The following is a 19,334-nucleotide window of genomic DNA, read 5'->3' on the forward strand; positions in this document are numbered from 1 at the left end:
AAAGATTATGGCAGGCAAATTATAGCCCTCAGGATACGGCAAATTATTTTCAGATCGACAAACAAGTCTTGGTTAGATAATGGTTTGGGTTGAGATGACGAGACATGGACCTCTCATAATTAGCCCAATGGACTGTGCTCTCATGAGCTTCTTGAAAGTAACCAATTAATGAATCAGAAATCTCCTTTGTGATCCACTTTCATTCTTTTAATTATTCACTTCTTAGCCAAAAAAAAAAAAAAAAAAAAAAAAAAAAAAAAAAAAAGATGTTACTCTAGACTTAGGTCAATAGAAGATTTTGACAATAAATAGAAAACGGCTCATCGTATCTTTATTTCTTTATTTATTTTTTTAACCATTAAAAACAACTGGGTCTTTCAATTCGAGTGTAACCCAGTTCTTTTTTTAAAATTTTTATTTTTTAACCATTATGAACTTTATCGTCTTGGTGTTCTTATAAATACTAGAGTTATAATCAGATATTCCAAATGGAATGCTCTTCCAACAACAACAACAAAAAAAAAAAAAAAAAAATGCTTATGAAGAGTCCAGTTGCCATCAAGAAATTGATGGTAGCCATTCCAGTTAAAAATCTAGACTTTTGCTTTACCTTTCCATTGGGCCTAAAATAAGGGACTTTGTCTTATTTCTGAAACCCATATCCACATCAATTTTGGTCTTTCTATTGTACTAATCTACTAGACTACTTGGAGAAAAAGAAAAAGAAATCTAGGACTTATACACTACAAAAAAACAATTTTTTTCTGACTAGCGTTTTCTGACGTGGCGTTTCTGACGCGTGTTGATTGTCAGAAGCATAGGTGTCAGGAAAAAAAAATTTCTGACGTGTCAGTGGGTAGAACGTCAGAATTTTCTGACGTTTTGGTGTGTTACACGTCAGAATAATTTTCTGACGTGTTAAAATAAAAAACGTCAGAAATTTCCTGACGTGTCAATTTTGACACGTCAGGAATTTAAAAAAAAAAATTCTGGTATTTTTTTTTTCCAATTAAAAAATAGATAAAATAATAATTTTTTTTTTTTAATCTCTCTGCACGGCACAGCTCCCTCACGCAGAGAAATTCGAATTTCTCTGCAAATTTCTCTGCGAATTTCTCTGCAGATCTTTTCTCCCCATGCCAGCTGCTTCTTTTCTCCTCTTTTTTTCTCTTCAATTCGTTTTTGATCTACTTCTTTTCTCCATGTTCTCCCTTTTCTCCATTTTCTCACTGTCTCTAGCTCTCTTCTTTTCTCCATTTACAAAAACCCAAACCGAAAAAGTCTTCCAAAAATCAAAAACCCAAACCTCAAAACCCAACAAAAATCTTCAAAAACCCAAAAAATTTTCTTATCTTCTCTTCTTCTTGTTCTTGTTCTTCTTCTCTTCTCCTTTTATTTTTTTTTTCTTCTAGAAGAAAAGCAGATCTGCTTCTCTTCTTTCATTTTTCTTCCTCTTCTTTTGCTATTCTTCAATCTGCTGCTTGTCTTCTTTTTCTCTTCACATTTTCTTTTCTTCTTCCCCTAGAGAGGAGCTCCGTCCTGTGCAGATCAGAAGTGGGAGATTGAGAGAGGAGAGAGAGAGAGTGTGGGGAATAAATGAAGAGGCAAGAATAAAAAGAAAAAAAAAAGTGGGAAAATTTTCAAAATCCCGCCCAAGCAGGAAGTTTCCTGACGTGCCATGTGTGGCACGTCAGAAATTTCTGACGTGCCACACATGACACGTCAGAAAAAGTCTTCCAAAAAAAAAAAATTCTACATAATTATATATATATATATGTACAATTTTCTGACGTGGCACATTTCCACGTCAGAATTTTTCTGACGTGGCATTTCACCACGTCAGAAAATTCTGACGTGGCAATGTCCCACGTCAGGAAAATTCTGACGTGGGACATTTCCACGTCATAATTTTTCTGACGTGGCATTTCACCACGTCAGAATTTTCTGACATGTCTGTTGTAACACGTCAGAAAATTTCTGACGTGTCACTATTCACACGTTAGAAAATTATTTTCTGACGTTTTAAAATTCAAACGTCAGAAATTTTCTGACGTGGCAACAATTCTAGTACTGTAGCCACGTCAAAAAATGTCCTTTTTTTTGTAGTGTTAAATAAAATGATCATTTACTGCTATTTATTAGGAGTGGCAATTCGTGTTCGCGTGACAAATTCAATTTTAAAACACATAATAGTTTGAGATAGTATGAGACTCTCACACTCAAGATAATAACAAGCTGTAGATAAACCCAAGACGTTATGATGTTATTATATGTAATTAGAATTCATCCTGTGCACTTACCTCTTTATCTCTTCTCTTCTAGCAATTATCTCTTATCTCTTAGTATCTTACTTTCATTGTAAATCGAATACTTGTATTATTATAAATATCAATACAAACCACCAAGAGTGGTCAGCAATTCAAAGCATTCTTACGTAGAGTTATTTTAGATCTTTTATGGTATCAGAGCATAAACAGACTAACATCTAAAGCTCAATGGCCGAAGTAGCAATTTCCTCCAATCCTCCTCCTCCTCCCAACTCGCCACCCAACCAGCAGCAACAATCTAGTTGCACCATCTTCACCCTCCCAAATATGTCGCATACCCTCTACCTCAAATTATCCAAGGATAATTTTACATCATGGTGCACACAAATTCTTGCGTATCTCCCAGGCCAAGACGCATACGGTTTCGTGGATAGAACCAATCCACCATTGCAGCAAATGATCCCCAACTCCAACATTGCAGTAGATGCGCCAGCCACCATGCTTAACCCTGACTTCATGCAGTGGGTCCAAAAGGATTAGATGATCCTAAGTGTTTTAATTTCTACTCTCACTGAACCCTATGTGGTGCATGCCGTGGGATGTGTGACTGCCCGTGACCTTTGGAATGCCTTGATCTCCATGTTCGCTTCGTAGTCCCGTGCTTGAATCATCCAGATCCATTATCAACTTGCTACATTGAAGAATGGCAACTCCTATATCACTGAGTATTTCCAAAAGATCAAAAATCTAAGCGATCCTCTAGCTGCTGCCGAACAGCCCCTGAATGATTTTGAGAGCGTATCATTCCTTCTTCCTGGGCTAGGATCTGATTACGATCCTTTTGTAACTTCGGCTACCACACGGGTAGATCCTCTCTCTATTGATGAAATATATGGCCATCTATTGGCTCATAAGATGAGAATTGAACACAACTTGCCCACTACCGAGATGCACCTTCCTTCTGCCAACTATTTTGCCTGCTCAAGCATACCACGCGGAAGAGGTTTTCGTGGGAGAACTTGTACTCTGGAGGTCGACCAGCATACCGTGGACACAACCCTGTGTTTCCAGCACGTAGGCGTGGCTCCTTCTTTCCCAACCAAGTTGCTGCCCCAGCCCGCCATGTCTGCCAGTTATGCGGCAAAACCAGCCACCTTGCCTCTCGGTGTTGCTCACAATTTGATGCATCCTTCCACAATGAATCTGCCGCACTTCCACATGCTCTCTACTCCTATCCATCACTGAATCCGAACGAGGAGTGGTATCTGGACATGGGCGCATTTCATCAGCTCACCAATGAGATGAACAACCTCAACCTTACATCTGAGGAGTACTCCGACACAGATCACATTTGCATAGGAAACGGTTTAGGTTTCTCTATTTCTCATATAGGATCAACAACACTATTGGTTCCCCATCGTATTTTTTTGCTCAAACAAATTTTACTTGTGCCTAAAATTAGTAAAAATCTAATATGTGTTCGTCAATTGCTGCTGACAATGATGTTTTCTTTGAATTTCATTCCTCTTATTTTGCTATCAAGGATTGTCGCACAAAGATCTCTCTTCATCACAGGCAACTTAAAGATGGTCTCTACCGATTCCTGCATTCATCTCCACTGTCGTCAATAAGTCATGCCTTAATTCATGAACATATATCTGCGGCTCACTGGCATAAGCGTTTAGGTCATCCTGCTTTTCGTGTCGTTAGACATATTTTATCTAAATTCAGTCTTCCTGTCACCACCAATAAAGGTCTTCTGCCTTGCTCCAATTGTTCGGTTGCCAAAGGCCATCAACTACCATTTTATAATTCTAGCACTAAATTCTGTAGTCCCTTAGACTTAGGCCTCGTTTGGTTCGCAGAATGTTTAGTCCATTGAAAAAGGATTAACTACTACTGGGAATAGAAGTGTGTGGAATAGATTAGTTATTCTCATTCTTTTGTTTGGTTGTAACGCTTGAATACACTAGCTAATCATATTCCTTCGTTTGGTACAATGCAATATGTTGGTGAATGGAATCATATTGTGATCAAATTTCCTAAAATACCCTTATAATACAAATACAATTTATATTATTAAGGACTTGTATTCCTTTTTTTTTTTTTTTTTTTAAACATAAAAAATTTTACTATAATTTCTTTTTCTTTCTTGTTTTTAATTATGTCAGGTATGTGGCCTTTTTTTTCTTTTTTCTTTTTTTTTTGTAATTATGCTACAAAATTATTTATATAAAAAAAATATAGTTGGAGAATGTACAGAGAATCAAAAGAAATAAAAAAACAGAAGATATATTTATATTTTATAAAAACCTTGCAGATTCTATTTCTCTGTCAAATAAAAAAAAAAACTGAGAAAAAAAAGAGATACGGAGAAACAGAATAATAATAATAAAAAAAAGGTACATAAATAAAAAAATAAAAAATAAAAACTGAGAAACCGTACAGAGAAGGGAGACGGCATAGAGCAAAAAAAAAAAAAAAACTATACTAGAAGAATCAGAGAGAAAATAAAAAGAGAGAAAAAGAGAGTGAACGAAATATAGAGACGGAGAAAAGAGAAACAGAAATATATATATATATATATATATATATATAGAGAGAGAGAGAGAGAGAGAACAAAAATTAATCCCACAAGTGGAGTTTTTTGTGGTAATTTACACAATTAATTTAATCACACAGGAAAGGATTAGCTAAGCCACTCATTTTTTAGTGACTTAGCTAACCCTGTGTGTATGAGATTAGTAGTCCCATGGGAATAGACTATTCCAAGGAATAGAGTGTTACCAAACAAAGGACTAGCTATACCTATTGTTAGCTAGTCAAATCCAATGGTCTATTCCGCAAACCAAACGGAGCCTTAATTTTTTCGGATGTTTGGGGACCATCCCCTGTTATTTTAATAAATGGGAATCGGTATTATGTTTCATTTGTGGATGCGTTTTCTAGATTTACTTGGCTCTTTCCAATTCAAAATAAATATGATGTCATGTCCACCTTCCTTAAATTTCAATCCATGGTTGAGCGTTTATTTAATACCAAAATCAAATGTGTGCAATCTGATTGGGGAGGGGAATTTCGCCCCCTCACCAAATATTTTCAATCCATAGGCATAATTCATCGTTTATCTTGTCCTCACACACATCAACAACAAGGATGTGTTGAGCACAAACATCGTCATATCATTGACACCACCCTTACTTTACTTGCCGATAGCGGTGTTCCCAAAAATTTCTAGGATGAAGCCTATCAAACAGCATGCTACCTCATTAATCGTCTTCCTACTCCCGTGTTAGCTCACATCTCTCCTTTTAAAAAATTATTTTCTTCCCCACCTGACTATAATTTTCTAAAAAATTTTGGGTGTGCTTGTTTTCCCAATCTTAGACCCTACAATTCCCATAAATTCACCTTCCGTTCCACACCATCAGTTTTCCTAGGATATAGTACTCAACACAAAGGTTATCGTTGCTATCACAGAGAGTTTGATCGTTTTTATATTTCCAGAGATGTCACATTTCATGAATCCCAATTTCCCTTTCTAAATGCTCCATCTAGAGCCCCACCCGTCTCCTCTACTCCACCCACTAATGTTCAAGTTATCTCACGTGTGCATCCTCCTTCACATGGATCTGCATCAATTTCCTCCGCATCAAATTCATCATCTCCCACAGCCGCATCTTCTATCCCTAGATCCGAAACTCCTTCATCATTAAATACCATCATCATCCTCACCGAATCTCTCATCTAGTGAACATGCTGATACTATGTTGAGTCTTAACGTTGCCACACCACTTGCACCTATACAAACACATACCATGGTAACAACAAACAACACATGGATGGATTGTGTAGTACCCCATTCGAAGAGCTCTTCTCTTGGTTCTAGAAACCACGTTAACCGAACCTACATGTTTTACTAATACTGTGAAAATTTCATAATGGCGCAATGCCATGCAGGTAGAATTTAATGCACTCCTCAGCAACAATACGTGGACTCTCGTTCCTCCAAATAAAGCTAAGAACGTGGTAGGTTGCAAATGGGTTTTTCAACTCAAACGCAAAGCGGATGGAACGGTCGAACATCATAAAGCTTGTCTAGTTGCCAAAGGCTTTCACCAATAGGCAGGTATTGATTTTGGAGAAACTTTTAGTCCTGTTGTGAAACCAACTACAATTCGGCGGTCCTCTTAGTAGCATACTTAAGTGGCTGGCCCATCAAGCAGATTGATATACAGAATGGCTTTTTACATGGTTTCTATCCGAAGAAGTAAACATGAGTCAACCTCCTGACTTTGCTCATCCATCCTTACCATATCACATCCGCAAGTTGAACAAAGCCATTTATGGGTTAAAACAGGCACTACGAGCATGGTTCTCACGACTCAGTACTAAACTTCTATCAATGGGTTGTGTGGTGTCGAAAGCAGATTCTTCTTTATTTACCTTTAAATTTGAGGAAGTTACCATCTTTAATTTAATCTATGTGGATGATATTATTATTACAACTTCTCAATTGTCAGCTATTGAAGATTTGCTTCAAGATCTACACACATAATTTGCAGTGAAAGAACTTGGTGATCTCCACTACTTCCTTGGCATTGAAGCTCAATGCCTTGAGAAAGGGATGTTACTTTCACAACAATGATATATTTTAGACTTATTGAAGCGCACAAACATGCATGAAGCAAAGCCAATTTCGTCGCCTATGTCATCCTCAAGTACTCTTTCAGCCTTCAAAGGAGATCCTATGGAAGATGACTCCATATACCGCAGCACAGTTGGATCACTTCAATACCTATCTTTGACACATCCAGACTTAGCATTCTCTGTCAACAGAGTATGTCAATTCATGCACAAACCAACCAAGCTTCACTAGCAAGCAGTCAAAAGAACTCTAAGGTACCTCAAACATACTATTACTCATGGGTTACTTCTAACTCAATATAGGGCATACACAATTGTTGTCTTCTCAGATGCAGACTGGGCAGGGTGCCCAGATGATCGGAAATCCACAGATGCTTATTGAGTGTTTTTAGGATCTAATCTTATCTCATAGAGCTCAAGAAAACAACCCACTATCTCTCGATTAAGTACTGAGGCCGAATACAAGGCAGTAGCTAACAACAACTGATGTCATATGGGTTAAATCTCTACTTCGAGATCTTGATATTCATCTCACGGCTACACCCACCTTATGGTGTGATAATATTGGTGCCACATACCTTGTAGTTAACCCAGTTTTTCATGCATGCACTAAACATGTGGATATTGACTTCCATTTTGTTTGGGATCAAGTTGCTGACAAAACTCTACAGATTCGGTTTATTCCCAGTAAAGATCAACTTGCAGATGTTCTCACCAAACCAGTTGTGCCAACTTGGTTTCAATTTATATGTCACAAGCTCAATGTCTATGCTTCCCCGTTGCACTTGAAGGGGATTTTAGAACACATAATAGTTTGAGATAGTATGAGACTCTCATACTCAAGATAATAACAAGCTATAGATAAACCCAAAAGGTTATTATATGTAGGGGTGTAAACGAGCCGAGCTTGGGCTGTCCAGGCTTGGCTCATTTATTTTTGAGTCAGGCTCGAGCTCGTCTATTTTGCTCGAGCTCTAGCTCGACTTTTTTTTTTTTTATGTTTTTTTGTTTTTTGTAATTTAAGTGTATTAGATTACAAAAATTATCCATACAGAATATTTTGCACCTTAAAATACTAAAGAACATTAACAAACATAACAGATCAATGTCAACCTTATAATTAAGTATTTTTTAAATCACAACGTAAAACACTTTATGTCACACACTCACACACACTACTCACTATTATCATATTACATATAGTATTATTTAGTTAATATGTTAAAATGTTAATGCTTAACACGGGTCAAGTATATAATGTCAATATTAATATATATTGTATCTTATATGTAAACATTTATATACTTATTTGGTTATATGATTGTATCATTATCTAATTTATATGGGTAATGGGTCAATGTTAATTGTTATAACTTATATACTTATATTATATGTTCTCATTATCACGATTCATGATATATGATTTAAATTCAAATTGTTAAGTTTTTACTTACCGTAAATTGTGATTATAATGTATAAATTAAAAGAAACACATTAGTTACTTAATTATTAATCATTTAATCTAATAGTAATACTTAAACTGTAAGTAATAAATTCATATGATCTAATGGTCGTACACTCATACTTAAAGTTTATAATCATATTATCTCACAATTAATATTAATATTATCTTAGATCTAAGATTATGTGATACATCATATATGTTTTATAAGAATAAAGTATATAATTATAATGTATTGATTAAATAACACAATAACTTATGCAGATATACCATATGACTATATAATGATTAATGATTATGTGATATATACGATTCCAATTTCCAAAGTATAAACTATCTAATTATAATATTTGTATTAAATGACACAATAACTTATACGGTTGTACTATATGATTATATCATATGATAAAATGATTAATGATAATATCATATATTTCTTATATATATATATATATATATATATATGTTTTTATATTAATATATACATATATATAATATACATACACACATATGCATAAATAACAAAAAAAATAAAGGTATATAATATATTTGTTATTATTGAGTAAATGAGTAATGTTGATTATATATTGTTATTTGTTACTTAATAAAAAATATACGAACTGAGCCTAATAAGCGAGGTGAGCCTTATACGAGCTAGCTCACGAGCTTAGCCGAGTCGAGCCGAGCTTGTTTCGTTTAATATTCGAGCCAGGATTTGTGTTCACGAAATGCTTCATTTAATATTTGAGTCGAGCACGAGCCAAGCTCAAGCTTGCTCGCGAGACGCTTCGCTCACTTAACAGCCCTAATTATATGTAATTAGAATTCATCCCCTGCACTTATCTCTTATCTCTTCTATTCTAGCAATTATCTCTTAGTATCTTAGTTTCATTGTAAATCGAATACTTGCATTATTATAAATATCAATACAAACCACTAAGAGTGGTAAGCAATTCAAAGCATTCTTACGTAGAGTTATTTTAGATCTTTTATGTCAAAGCTCCAACCTATTTAATTAAACAGATCAAATTCCTCAACCCTAACCCTCTAATTTTGTATTGGGTTCATATCGGGTTCATGGGTTATGTTAAAAATTGCCAGTCAGCATGCCGTGTTTTGAGTTCGGGTCGTGTCAGTGTCAAGTCATAAATATAAGACTATATATGTCAACATTAACCCAATCAATTTAATTAAACGGGTTAGATTCCTCAACAGTCAACCCTAACCCTTTAATTTTGTATTGAGTTCGTGTTAAGTTCGTGGATTATGTCAAAAATTGACAACCCTACTCTTTATGGTTCTAAATATATAACTCAAACTTTAATCTCAATATTTTTTTTCCTTCCCTGCTAATATAACAATAATGGAAATTTTTGAATCTCACTCTGTGGAGTGTGGGCTAAGGTAGAAGACTTAGACAATTAATATATATAAGGATGCTGGGCCTAATAGTACTTTATGACAATGGTGAATGGGCCAGCTTTAGTTGACTTGGAGCGCAGATTCCTGAAGGAAAATAGGCAGAAAATTCATGAAGAGAACTTGTACACAAATTGGGATCAATGACTTCATTTTTCCTGGCCAAAAAAGAAAAAAATAAAAATAAAAATACTAGTCAAATGCCTACAACTCCAAATGCCCAAATTTTCTTTCTGCATATTTTCTAGCTATTTTATTATGTATGATTTGGAAATTAGGTAAAGGCTTTAGAGCACCAGTATTATACTAGTCAAATGCCCTTTTTAGCTAAAATTTGACTAGATTCCATAAAAAAAATAACCTCAGATTCGACTATCCAAAGCTACAGTATTTTTAAATTTGCTAAAGTTTCTCTTCAAAAGTAGAGAACAACTTCAGCAAGGCAAAAAAATTTGCCCTTTTTTTAAAAAAAAAATTCTTTCTCTCCCTTGTCATGACCCAGCGTGGGTGCAGGCGCTGTGGCAAGCTTGGCAGCCACGAGCGGTGGGCAACGAGTGGCGTGCTTCAAAGAGACCATCTTCTACGTGGTTTAAGAAAGAGAAAAGAGTGAAATTAGGGTGAATGAGAGAGAGATTTGTAAGAATAAAAAAAATGAATATACACAAAATTAAAAATATTATTTTATTAAATGATAAAAAGATTTATGGGGTAACTTCACTTTAAACTCCTAAATTAGCACAAGAAGACCCTCTCAATGTTCAAAACCTTAATTTCGACCCCTGAATTTTCAATTGCAGTCAATTTGAAGCCATTTACCAGATTTAGCTGCTAACTTCTAACGGCAATACCTAAAACGACCAAAATATCCATGATTTTCATTAAAAAAAAAAAGAAAAAAAAAAGAAAAGAAAAAAAGACCCATGGGTCACGGCCGTGACCCAGCATGCGTCTACTAATCCACGGTTGGGTTGCAGTTGGGACCCAACGTGGGTCACTGGCCGAGACCTAGAGTGGGTCACGGCCCCGCGGGTCACAAGGCCAGAACTTGAACCCTTTTTTATTTTTTTATTTTTTTTTTATTTTGGAATTAAAGGTAAATTTGAAATTTTATAAAAAAGTCAGGGGTATAAACATTGTTGTCTTACTTTTAACGTTTAAAATCTGACGGAAGAGTTTAAATCGATTGCAATTGAAAGTTCAGGGGTTCAAATTGTGAAGTTTTGAACTTTGAGAGGTCTTCTCAAATCGGGTGGTAATTCAGGGGCCTAAAGTGAAGTTGAAAAAAAAAAAAATCATTTTAAAGTCCAGATTTTATTTTGTTTCATCAAACAATGTATATGTTGTTATATTATTTAAAAATTTTAAATCAACATATTTACCATTTGGCAACGTACACAGTATACACTATTAAATATGTAAGATTTATTTAAAAAAATAAAAAAAAAAAAAAAAATTAGCTACTATCCGACTGTAAAATAATTTATCTGCATTTCATTTAAAAAAAATGGAAAGTAAGTAGCTTAGAAGATGATAATAAATAGATATACTTGCTTGGTTTATGAATGGGAAGTTCTCCAATGTACCTAGTCTTCTAAAGAACCTAACCCCAACCAAACTAATAATGATTCAAAAACAAAAATTAATAAAGGAAATGGTAAAAGATTGGTTAGAGCAACTTATTGATCAAATCAATCAAGGAGGCCGGCCATGGTGATTACTGGTTCCTGGGAATTTTTATTTCTTCCTGGTAGTTTCCTTTATGCTAGATCTTGTTGGTGGTTGTAGAACAAAAATGATAATAATAATGTATTCCTTAGAGATTGAATCAAACTTGTCCACCCCACCATGATCAAAACAAGCTTAAAATATAAGAAAGAAACTTCATAAAGGGAATTTTTATACTATTCCACATGTGCCAACGGATACAAATCTTCAAATCCAAAGAGGTGTACAAGTTCTGGGCACTGAGGCAATAGATCTCAATAATGGTATAAAATTAACCAAGTCTCAAGCTTATTCTCAAAGTTTCTGTACAATATTATTAAAGAAACAGGATACCATGGCGTTAACGTCCTTGCTAGGTTCGCAAGAGTGCTAATTATCGTGTTCATAATTTAGTTAGATGAGCTGCTATCTAAATAATTGGCTATTCTCACAACGAATTAGAGTATTTTCTCCTTGATTTTTGACATTCTCGGCTTGTTAACCAAGCTTTACAGCTGGTCAACTTCCAACATTCATAGAAACGCTAATTATGTCTTCATATCTTAGTTAGATGGGCTGCTATCTCCATATGTTTTAAAAGCATTCCTACATACCACTGTTTTTTCTCTCTTGGTAGTGGGAAAGACCTCCTTGTAATTGCTTTCTTGTCTTGCTTGTTTCCTTTGAATTGTATTCTCATCAATTAAAAAAAAACAAAGAAAAAAAAAATTAAAAATTCCTTGCTAGGTTAAGGCAAGCATAATTACATTGTGCTCCATAAGAACACTGTGGGCCTGCATGAGCAGCCATGCTTATGAGATAAATTGTGTCACATATAAGAAGTATATCAAAACTTTACAAAATAAAAACAATCAGTCAATAATTAATCAGAGAATGGTGAGATGATTGATTTGTGCAGTCAAGGTTAATTAATATGATCCTTTGATTTGTAGAATCAGGGTTTGGAGATGCAGTTTCCTTAACAATAATTGCAGCAATGGAGCTCTAGAAGGCATATCAAATACCCAGTTGTTCTTTATTTCAATTTTATGTGCTATCTCTTTAATTTCAACATGAATAACAATGGAGAGAATGAAGAACAGAGTAAAGTCAGGTGGAACATCATGCCAAGGCAATGTTTTACAAGAAACAAGCCAACATAGGAACCAAAAAAAAAAAAAAAAAAAGAAATCTGTCTCTACAAATATATCAAAATGTTATTTTTCGGCTCCCTCTGTTTTGTATCTGCAAAATACTGCCCTGTTCTGATCATATCAATTCTGCTTGAGCTCCTCTTCTACGGCCTCCTCTAGCCAGAACTGAGAATCCTCCATCAACTCAGGGCTCAGTCTGAACATCAAGACACAAAATTCCATCTGATTTAGCGCCCCATCGCCGTCCAAATCACCCTCCTTAACCATGCTCACAAGCTCGTCCTCCTTCAAGTCCTGAAGACCCAGAAGCGCAGAATTCCTCCTCAGGCTCTCCAGAGTGATCACCCCCTTGTCCTTGTCCATCAGCAACTGAAACCCATTACAGAGCTCCCTTATAAGCCCATCGCCACCCAGTTTGTCAGCCATCACCGGCAGCAAGTCCTCAAAAACAGCCCCTTTGCCAATCCCTGCCATTGATGATGAAGACCCTTTTGATTCTTGGGGTTTTAGAGAAAAGAGAGATTGTTGAAAACAGATTTGATGTTGGTTGGAATGAACACACACACATATATATATATATATATATGGGGGAAGCTAAATGGAATATGGAAAGAGGGGTTAAGAAGGGGTTCTTGGAAGGAACATGCAATAGCTTTTCCAATGAATGACAGCACAGGAACAGGTCGTTTATTGCTGGTCGGCTTTGATCCTGCAAGCCTGCAATTGCCACTCCGTTTCGTAGAAGTTTTGTCAGGGGCATTCATGCCATTTGCCAAAGCTTTATTGGTTTTTGACATGGCCCCAGGATTGCTGTTTCCAAGGGCATAATTGTCTTTTTAACTGAACGAATGAAATTGACGGTGCTTGATAAAAATGAGAAAATGATGCTTCAAAGAAATGCATGTGATAATTATATTTTAATTTAATAATAATTTTTTTAGTTATCAATTTAATAAATTGTATTGGAAGTAAAATCCATTTAATAATTATATGCTATAAAAAAAAAAAAAAAAAAATTATCTTTGCATTTTTATAAAGGGGCAGAGATTTATTTTTTTTTATTTTTTTTATTTTTTGATGAACAAATAATAACGGGGTAGAGAATTGGTTTTGAACTTCTAGGATGTTTGAAAGTATATGTGGGTTTCTATGTTGACTTTCCCCAAGTTTGGCCCATGACTTGTTAGAGGAGGTGGGTTTGACCACAAAAGCCTGTATCCACATTGGCTTGGCTCGGTATTAGATAAGATATTAAGAATATTAGTCGTCGAAGGGGTCCAAAGCTGTGCTTGGTCAGACTGGCCCCTTTGGGTTCACTTTCTCGAGAAAATAGATTTTGGGGTAAAGTTAAAAGAAAAATGGAGGAAGATGCCAATAAGCCTGACAACCCCCATGACGTGTCTTCATTTCGGGCATCTTATATTAGCTAATATTTAATTAAATGATTCAAATTGAGTAAATATAAAGTTTTTTTTTTTTGGATAAGATTTAATTAAGGTTAAAGGCTAAACTTTAATTCTTGTCTTTCGTTGAAGGTTGTATTTTTTGTATTTTTTGGTAGGCCTTGTATGGAAATTCAGTAGATTAGTTGGATGCACTCTCTAGTCTCTAGTGTGATGGGAAACCAGATAAAACTAAGATAGATAGATAATAATATCATAAAATGAAGAAAGAGATGTGAATGGTGTACACTCGTGTTGGACACGTGTGCCACCCACCGCCCATTTTTTGTCTAGTTTTTTAATGCAAAAAGATGGACAGCGTGATTTCTAACCAGATGGACGGCCGGATTGATTGGGACATTTCATGGGCTACTCGTGAGCAGGTTGACTATTTGATGGGAATTGGATGATTCTAGCGGTCAAACAACGCCCAAACTAAATATTTTTCACACATTCCTCTGTTTTTCTTTGTTCAAACACATTCACTGCCCCATTTTTCCATTTCCCATTCATCATTTTTTTTTCTTCTCCAAATTAAGCATTAGATGTGTGTGAATGTGTTACGGTCCCTATGTCTCACGTCCACATGAATTAAATTTAATTTTGATCATGTGTATATAATCTGATCTTGAATATTCTTCCATTACAAGCCCGTTTTCAAATGATAAATTCTATTCAAAATTTGTATGATCACGATCTCCTTACATAAACTTACGAGGTTGCTGCTGCTTTTATATGTAACCTTCCCCAAAAGTTAACTAGTCAACTTTGGAAACGTCTATGGAAATCAGGAAAGAATGTGCAAGTTGACCAAAATTGACTTTCAACTTTGAAATTTTCTCCTCCCTCTTGTGCGGACATGTTAAAAAAAATTTCAAATTTTCCTTTATTTTTTTTTTCCAGATTGCTTTCTTGAACACATTTTGAACATCCACCATCCTGAATTGCCTTCTCCAGATAAATTGATTTAGATCCCACGTAGATATGGTAGCTTCACCACCCTTTCCGCCTACAAGCTACTTAGCAACCCAACCCCATTTAATCCCCTTTCTTTATGCTCTAGAGTGGACAATTTTTTGGAACATGAAGATCTACCAATTTACCTAAGATTAAATTTGTTAATGTAAAAATTGATCTGGCACTGGCTTTCTACTTGCATACCATATAAAGTTTGGGTATAACTTACTTTTGAAAACTGGCTTACAAGAGAAATGTGTCAAAATATCTTACATACATATGATTAAGATTGAACTTAATTCATGTGAGACATTAAGATCGTAATATACCACTGATCTGTTGGTAGTCATTTTTCTTTTGGCGGCTCCACTAACTTAGCAGTATTTTAATTCAACCTATAGGTCGTCACCTTCATAACTCGAACCCATGACGTAGTGTTTTGACTCTTCTCCGCACCCTTCTAACGTGCATCGATGCCCTTCTTGATGTTGCAATTAGAGATCATCTCTCTATTTGTACAATTGTAGGTTTAAGCTCCAACATCTCAATCATTTTTGCCAGCAGCCATGTCTCTCCTCCTTGTGAACCGAATCCAGGAGAAGCCTTAGCAGTTCGACTAGCAGTCGCCGCATCCCAAGTCCGTAAAGTCTAAGTTTGTGATTTTGGGAGCATTTTTTTTTTCCCTGAATTTATAGTGATATTTTTTTTAAAAAAAACTTGGGAGCATTTTTGTCATTTTGCGAAAAAAAAAGTGGTATATTATAAATTTTTAGTAATTTGTAAAGAAAGCGAACATTACTTCAATTAAAAGTTTAAGAAAATATTGCAAATTACGTAATAATTTGAGAGCGAAATGGGAGTTTATATGTACTTTTCCCTAACTATTCTCGGTACTAGCAATCCCAAGAATGCCATGCTTGTTTGGTTTAAAATATTTAAAGTGCTTGTTCCAAGTTTATTCAGCTTCTTTTTGGAATAACTATTAGGGCATGTTTGAGATTGCAGTTATGAACTTCAAAAATGCGTTTAATATCCTAAAAGTTCGTTTGAAAAAAAAAAAAAATTTTGTTTGATAAAAAAATTCAAAGCACTTTTGAAGGTCAAAAAACTTAAAAATTATCAAAATACACTTTTGATAAAAGCTTAAAATGAAACTTTTGTCCAAAAGTATTTTTTTATTCAAAAGTTCTATTTTTCAAATGTAATGCCAAACAGGCATTTAGATGTCATATAGAAAGCATATTATATCAAAACATAAAATTAGCGAGTAATGGTTTAGTATGATTAAGTTCAGATTGATTGGGATTGACCCGAATTAATTTAATTTGGCTGCGTTAGAATTCAAAAATTTGACTCATTTGAGGAAATATGTGTGTCAGGATCCTTCGAGAATTAATGGGTCAAACATACGAATTGGAAACGCCAATCCGAATCGACCACTCTACCGAAAAACAAGCACTTTCACTCAAGAAGCGATGCACTATGATTCCTCAACATACAACTACTGAAGCCATTGTTGGGCGATTAATTGGAGCTTCTTCAACTCAGAAGCTCTTAACGATGGATCAATAAGGAGATAGGTAAAAGAACATCAATGGCATCAGTATTTATCTTATTAAATCTTCACTTATTCCCAAAAATATAGGAGATAGGTAAAAGAATTTGAATTACAAAGAAGGTTTTTCCTCAATTACAACAGTATGCACAGCGTACGGCAGGGAATAATATTCCCACAAAATCAGCACATCGGGTAGTTGAGCTCCTCTTCCATGGCCTCCTCAAGCCAGAACTGAGATTCCTCCATCAACTCAGGGCTCAATCTGAACATCAACACACAAAATTCCATCTGATTTAGCGCCCCATCGCCGTCCGAATCACCCTCCTTGACCATGCTCACAAGCTCCTCCTCCTTCAAGTCCTGGAGACCCAGAAGCGCAGAATTCCTCCTCAGGCTCTCCAAAGTGATCACTCCCTTGTCCTTGTCCATCAGCAACTGAAACCCATTACACAGCTCCCTTATAAGCCCATCGCCACCCAGTTTGTCAGCCATCATCGGCAGCATATCCTCAAAAACAGCCCCTTTGCCAATCCCTGCCATTGTTGACGAAGACCCTTTTTGTTGCTTGTGATTTCAGAGAAAAGAGAGGGAATTGAAAACAGATTTGATCGCTGTTGTCAATGGTTGAGGCAAAGGGACTGAATGAACATATATATATATATACACGGAAAGATGGGATCAGAAGGAAGGGGTTCTTGGAAGGAACACGTAATGGCTGTCGCAATGGATGACAGCACAGGAACAGAGCGTTTATTGCTTGGCTGGCTTTGATTCTGCAAGGATGCAATTGCCTCTGAGTTTCGTAGAAGTTTGTCAGGGGCATTCGTGCCATTTGGCAAATCTTAATGTTTTTGACTGGAACAGAGGGCTGCTTATATCAAGGGCATAATTGTCATTTTCGTTTTGCTTCCTTTCCCATGTCGGCGAATTGGATATATGACGTAATTATTTATTTGAAAAATCAGTAATTTTATATACCTAGGGAAGAAAAGACTGTTATCTGCTATTTGTCTAGGCGGTTAACCAGTGATTAGCGGTTAATAATCCTAATGATTGTTAACCACTTTTTAAAAACAAAAACAAAAACGTCATTTTTATTACTGCCTTTAAGAACGATTAATTCGGTTAGGGGTTAGGGGTTAAGGCGGTTAAGGCGGTTAGCTGTTTTACCCCTACCAATATACTATACTTTCATTTTACCAGTAAGTTGTAGTGTTTAATTCATTTTTAAGCTTTTAATAAAGATTAATGAGTACAATCACATTAGTCTAGTAAAATATGAGCGTAGTATATATTATTATTATTGAAAAATTTAAAAATATTTCAGAATCATATGTTCTAAGAGTAAATATGACATGCTCTATTATATATATATATATTAAGAATAGATGTGAAAATCACATATCCTATACAATAGGGTATAGGATTTCAAAGGGTACATTGGAACTAGTATGGTTTTTTTAACGGGGTAGAGGGTGTTTTTTTTTTTTGAACTTTTAAGGGTACATTGAAACTAGGAGACTTTTATCATCTCTGCCTTTTTTTGGGCTCCAAAAGCTCTGGTTTGGTCAGAATGGCACCTTAATTTGGGTTTCACTTTCTTGAAAAGATTTTGGGAAAAGTTGCAAGAAATGTGGAGGAAGATGCGACTAAGCCTACAACTCTTTAATCTTTTACTTCATTGCTAAGAAAGTTTGTTGCAATCAAGCATATCTACTTCTTTTGAGGTGGATTTAATTAATTAAAGTTAAACCCTAAACTAAACTTTGATGCTTGTCCTTCCTTGAAGGTTCTATGTTTTTGGTAGCCCCTTTCTATGCAAATTTAGTAGTAATGTTCTAAAAACTCTCCTACTCATGACATGAAACAAAATATACCTTTGGGAACTTCTTTTGGGCCACTTACCTAAAGAGAGAATTAGAAACATGATGGCCGTTTTAAAGACGTCTTTAAAACAATATTAACAAGTCTTTTAAGTTATGTAAAAGTTACATATTTTAAAGAAATGTATCAGTTTAATAAGTTGAATGAGACATGATGGCCGTTTTAAAGACGTCTTTAAAACAATATTAACAAGTCTTTTAAGTTATGTAAAAATTACATATTTTAAAGAAACGTATCAGTTTAATAAGTTGAATGAGAAAATTTTTTTCCAATTCAATTAAAAGAAAAACTCTGGGTGTGTTGAAAAATGATTTTGACAAAGCCAAAACAAGCGAAGGCTTCCTCCCAATTGCATTGAATATCAAAAAAGGCAAGCGAACATGTAACTTTTCAGTTTTCACCGTTGAAGCCTCCCCTGCACCAGGCCAAAAAGAAAATCAGCAAGAATGATTTGTTGTCTCCAACTTATTGGGAAATATTAAGAGGCCTAATAAAAGATTATAAAAGAAAAGAAAGAGATGTGATAGGCTGGTAGCCCCCAGTGGTCCACACTCGTCTTGGACCCGTGTACCTCCCACCACCCATGTATACCTCTTTTCCCAGCCACACATACATTTCAATACACGTTTTTATTTTATTTTATTTATATATGAAAGTTTAATACACTTTTTTGAGTGATATACACTCGATGTGCTACTCGTGAGCGCATTGACTATTTGATGGATGATGAAGAAATTGTGAAATACTGATGCTAGCAGTAGCAGTCAAACAACGCCCAACTTTCTCATTTGCATTTAGTCTTCACACATACCTCTGTTTTTCTTTGTTCGAAGGCATTCA

At 35.3% G+C, this 19,334-nt stretch overlaps 1 protein-coding gene and 1 pseudogene across 1 annotated transcript; both read right to left on the reverse strand.

Annotated features, from left to right (window-relative positions):
- Positions 1-12,536: 12,536 nt before the first annotated feature.
- Positions 12,537-13,376, reverse strand: LOC132182594 (calcium-binding protein PBP1). Its single transcript, XM_059595883.2, has one exon. It carries the CDS (start codon positions 13,125-13,127, stop codon positions 12,774-12,776), a length of 354 nt encoding a protein of 117 aa, XP_059451866.1. The 5' UTR covers positions 13,128-13,376; the 3' UTR covers positions 12,537-12,773.
- Positions 13,377-16,637: 3,261 nt separating this feature from the next.
- On the reverse strand, positions 16,638-17,382 carry LOC132182697 (calcium-binding protein KRP1 pseudogene; annotated as a pseudogene).
- Positions 17,383-19,334: the final 1,952 nt, after the last annotated feature.

Source organism: Corylus avellana, chromosome 5, assembly GCF_965113065.1.
Source record: "Corylus avellana chromosome 5, dhCorAvel1.hap1.2, whole genome shotgun sequence".
Lineage (NCBI taxonomy): Eukaryota > Viridiplantae > Streptophyta > Magnoliopsida > Fagales > Betulaceae > Corylus > Corylus avellana.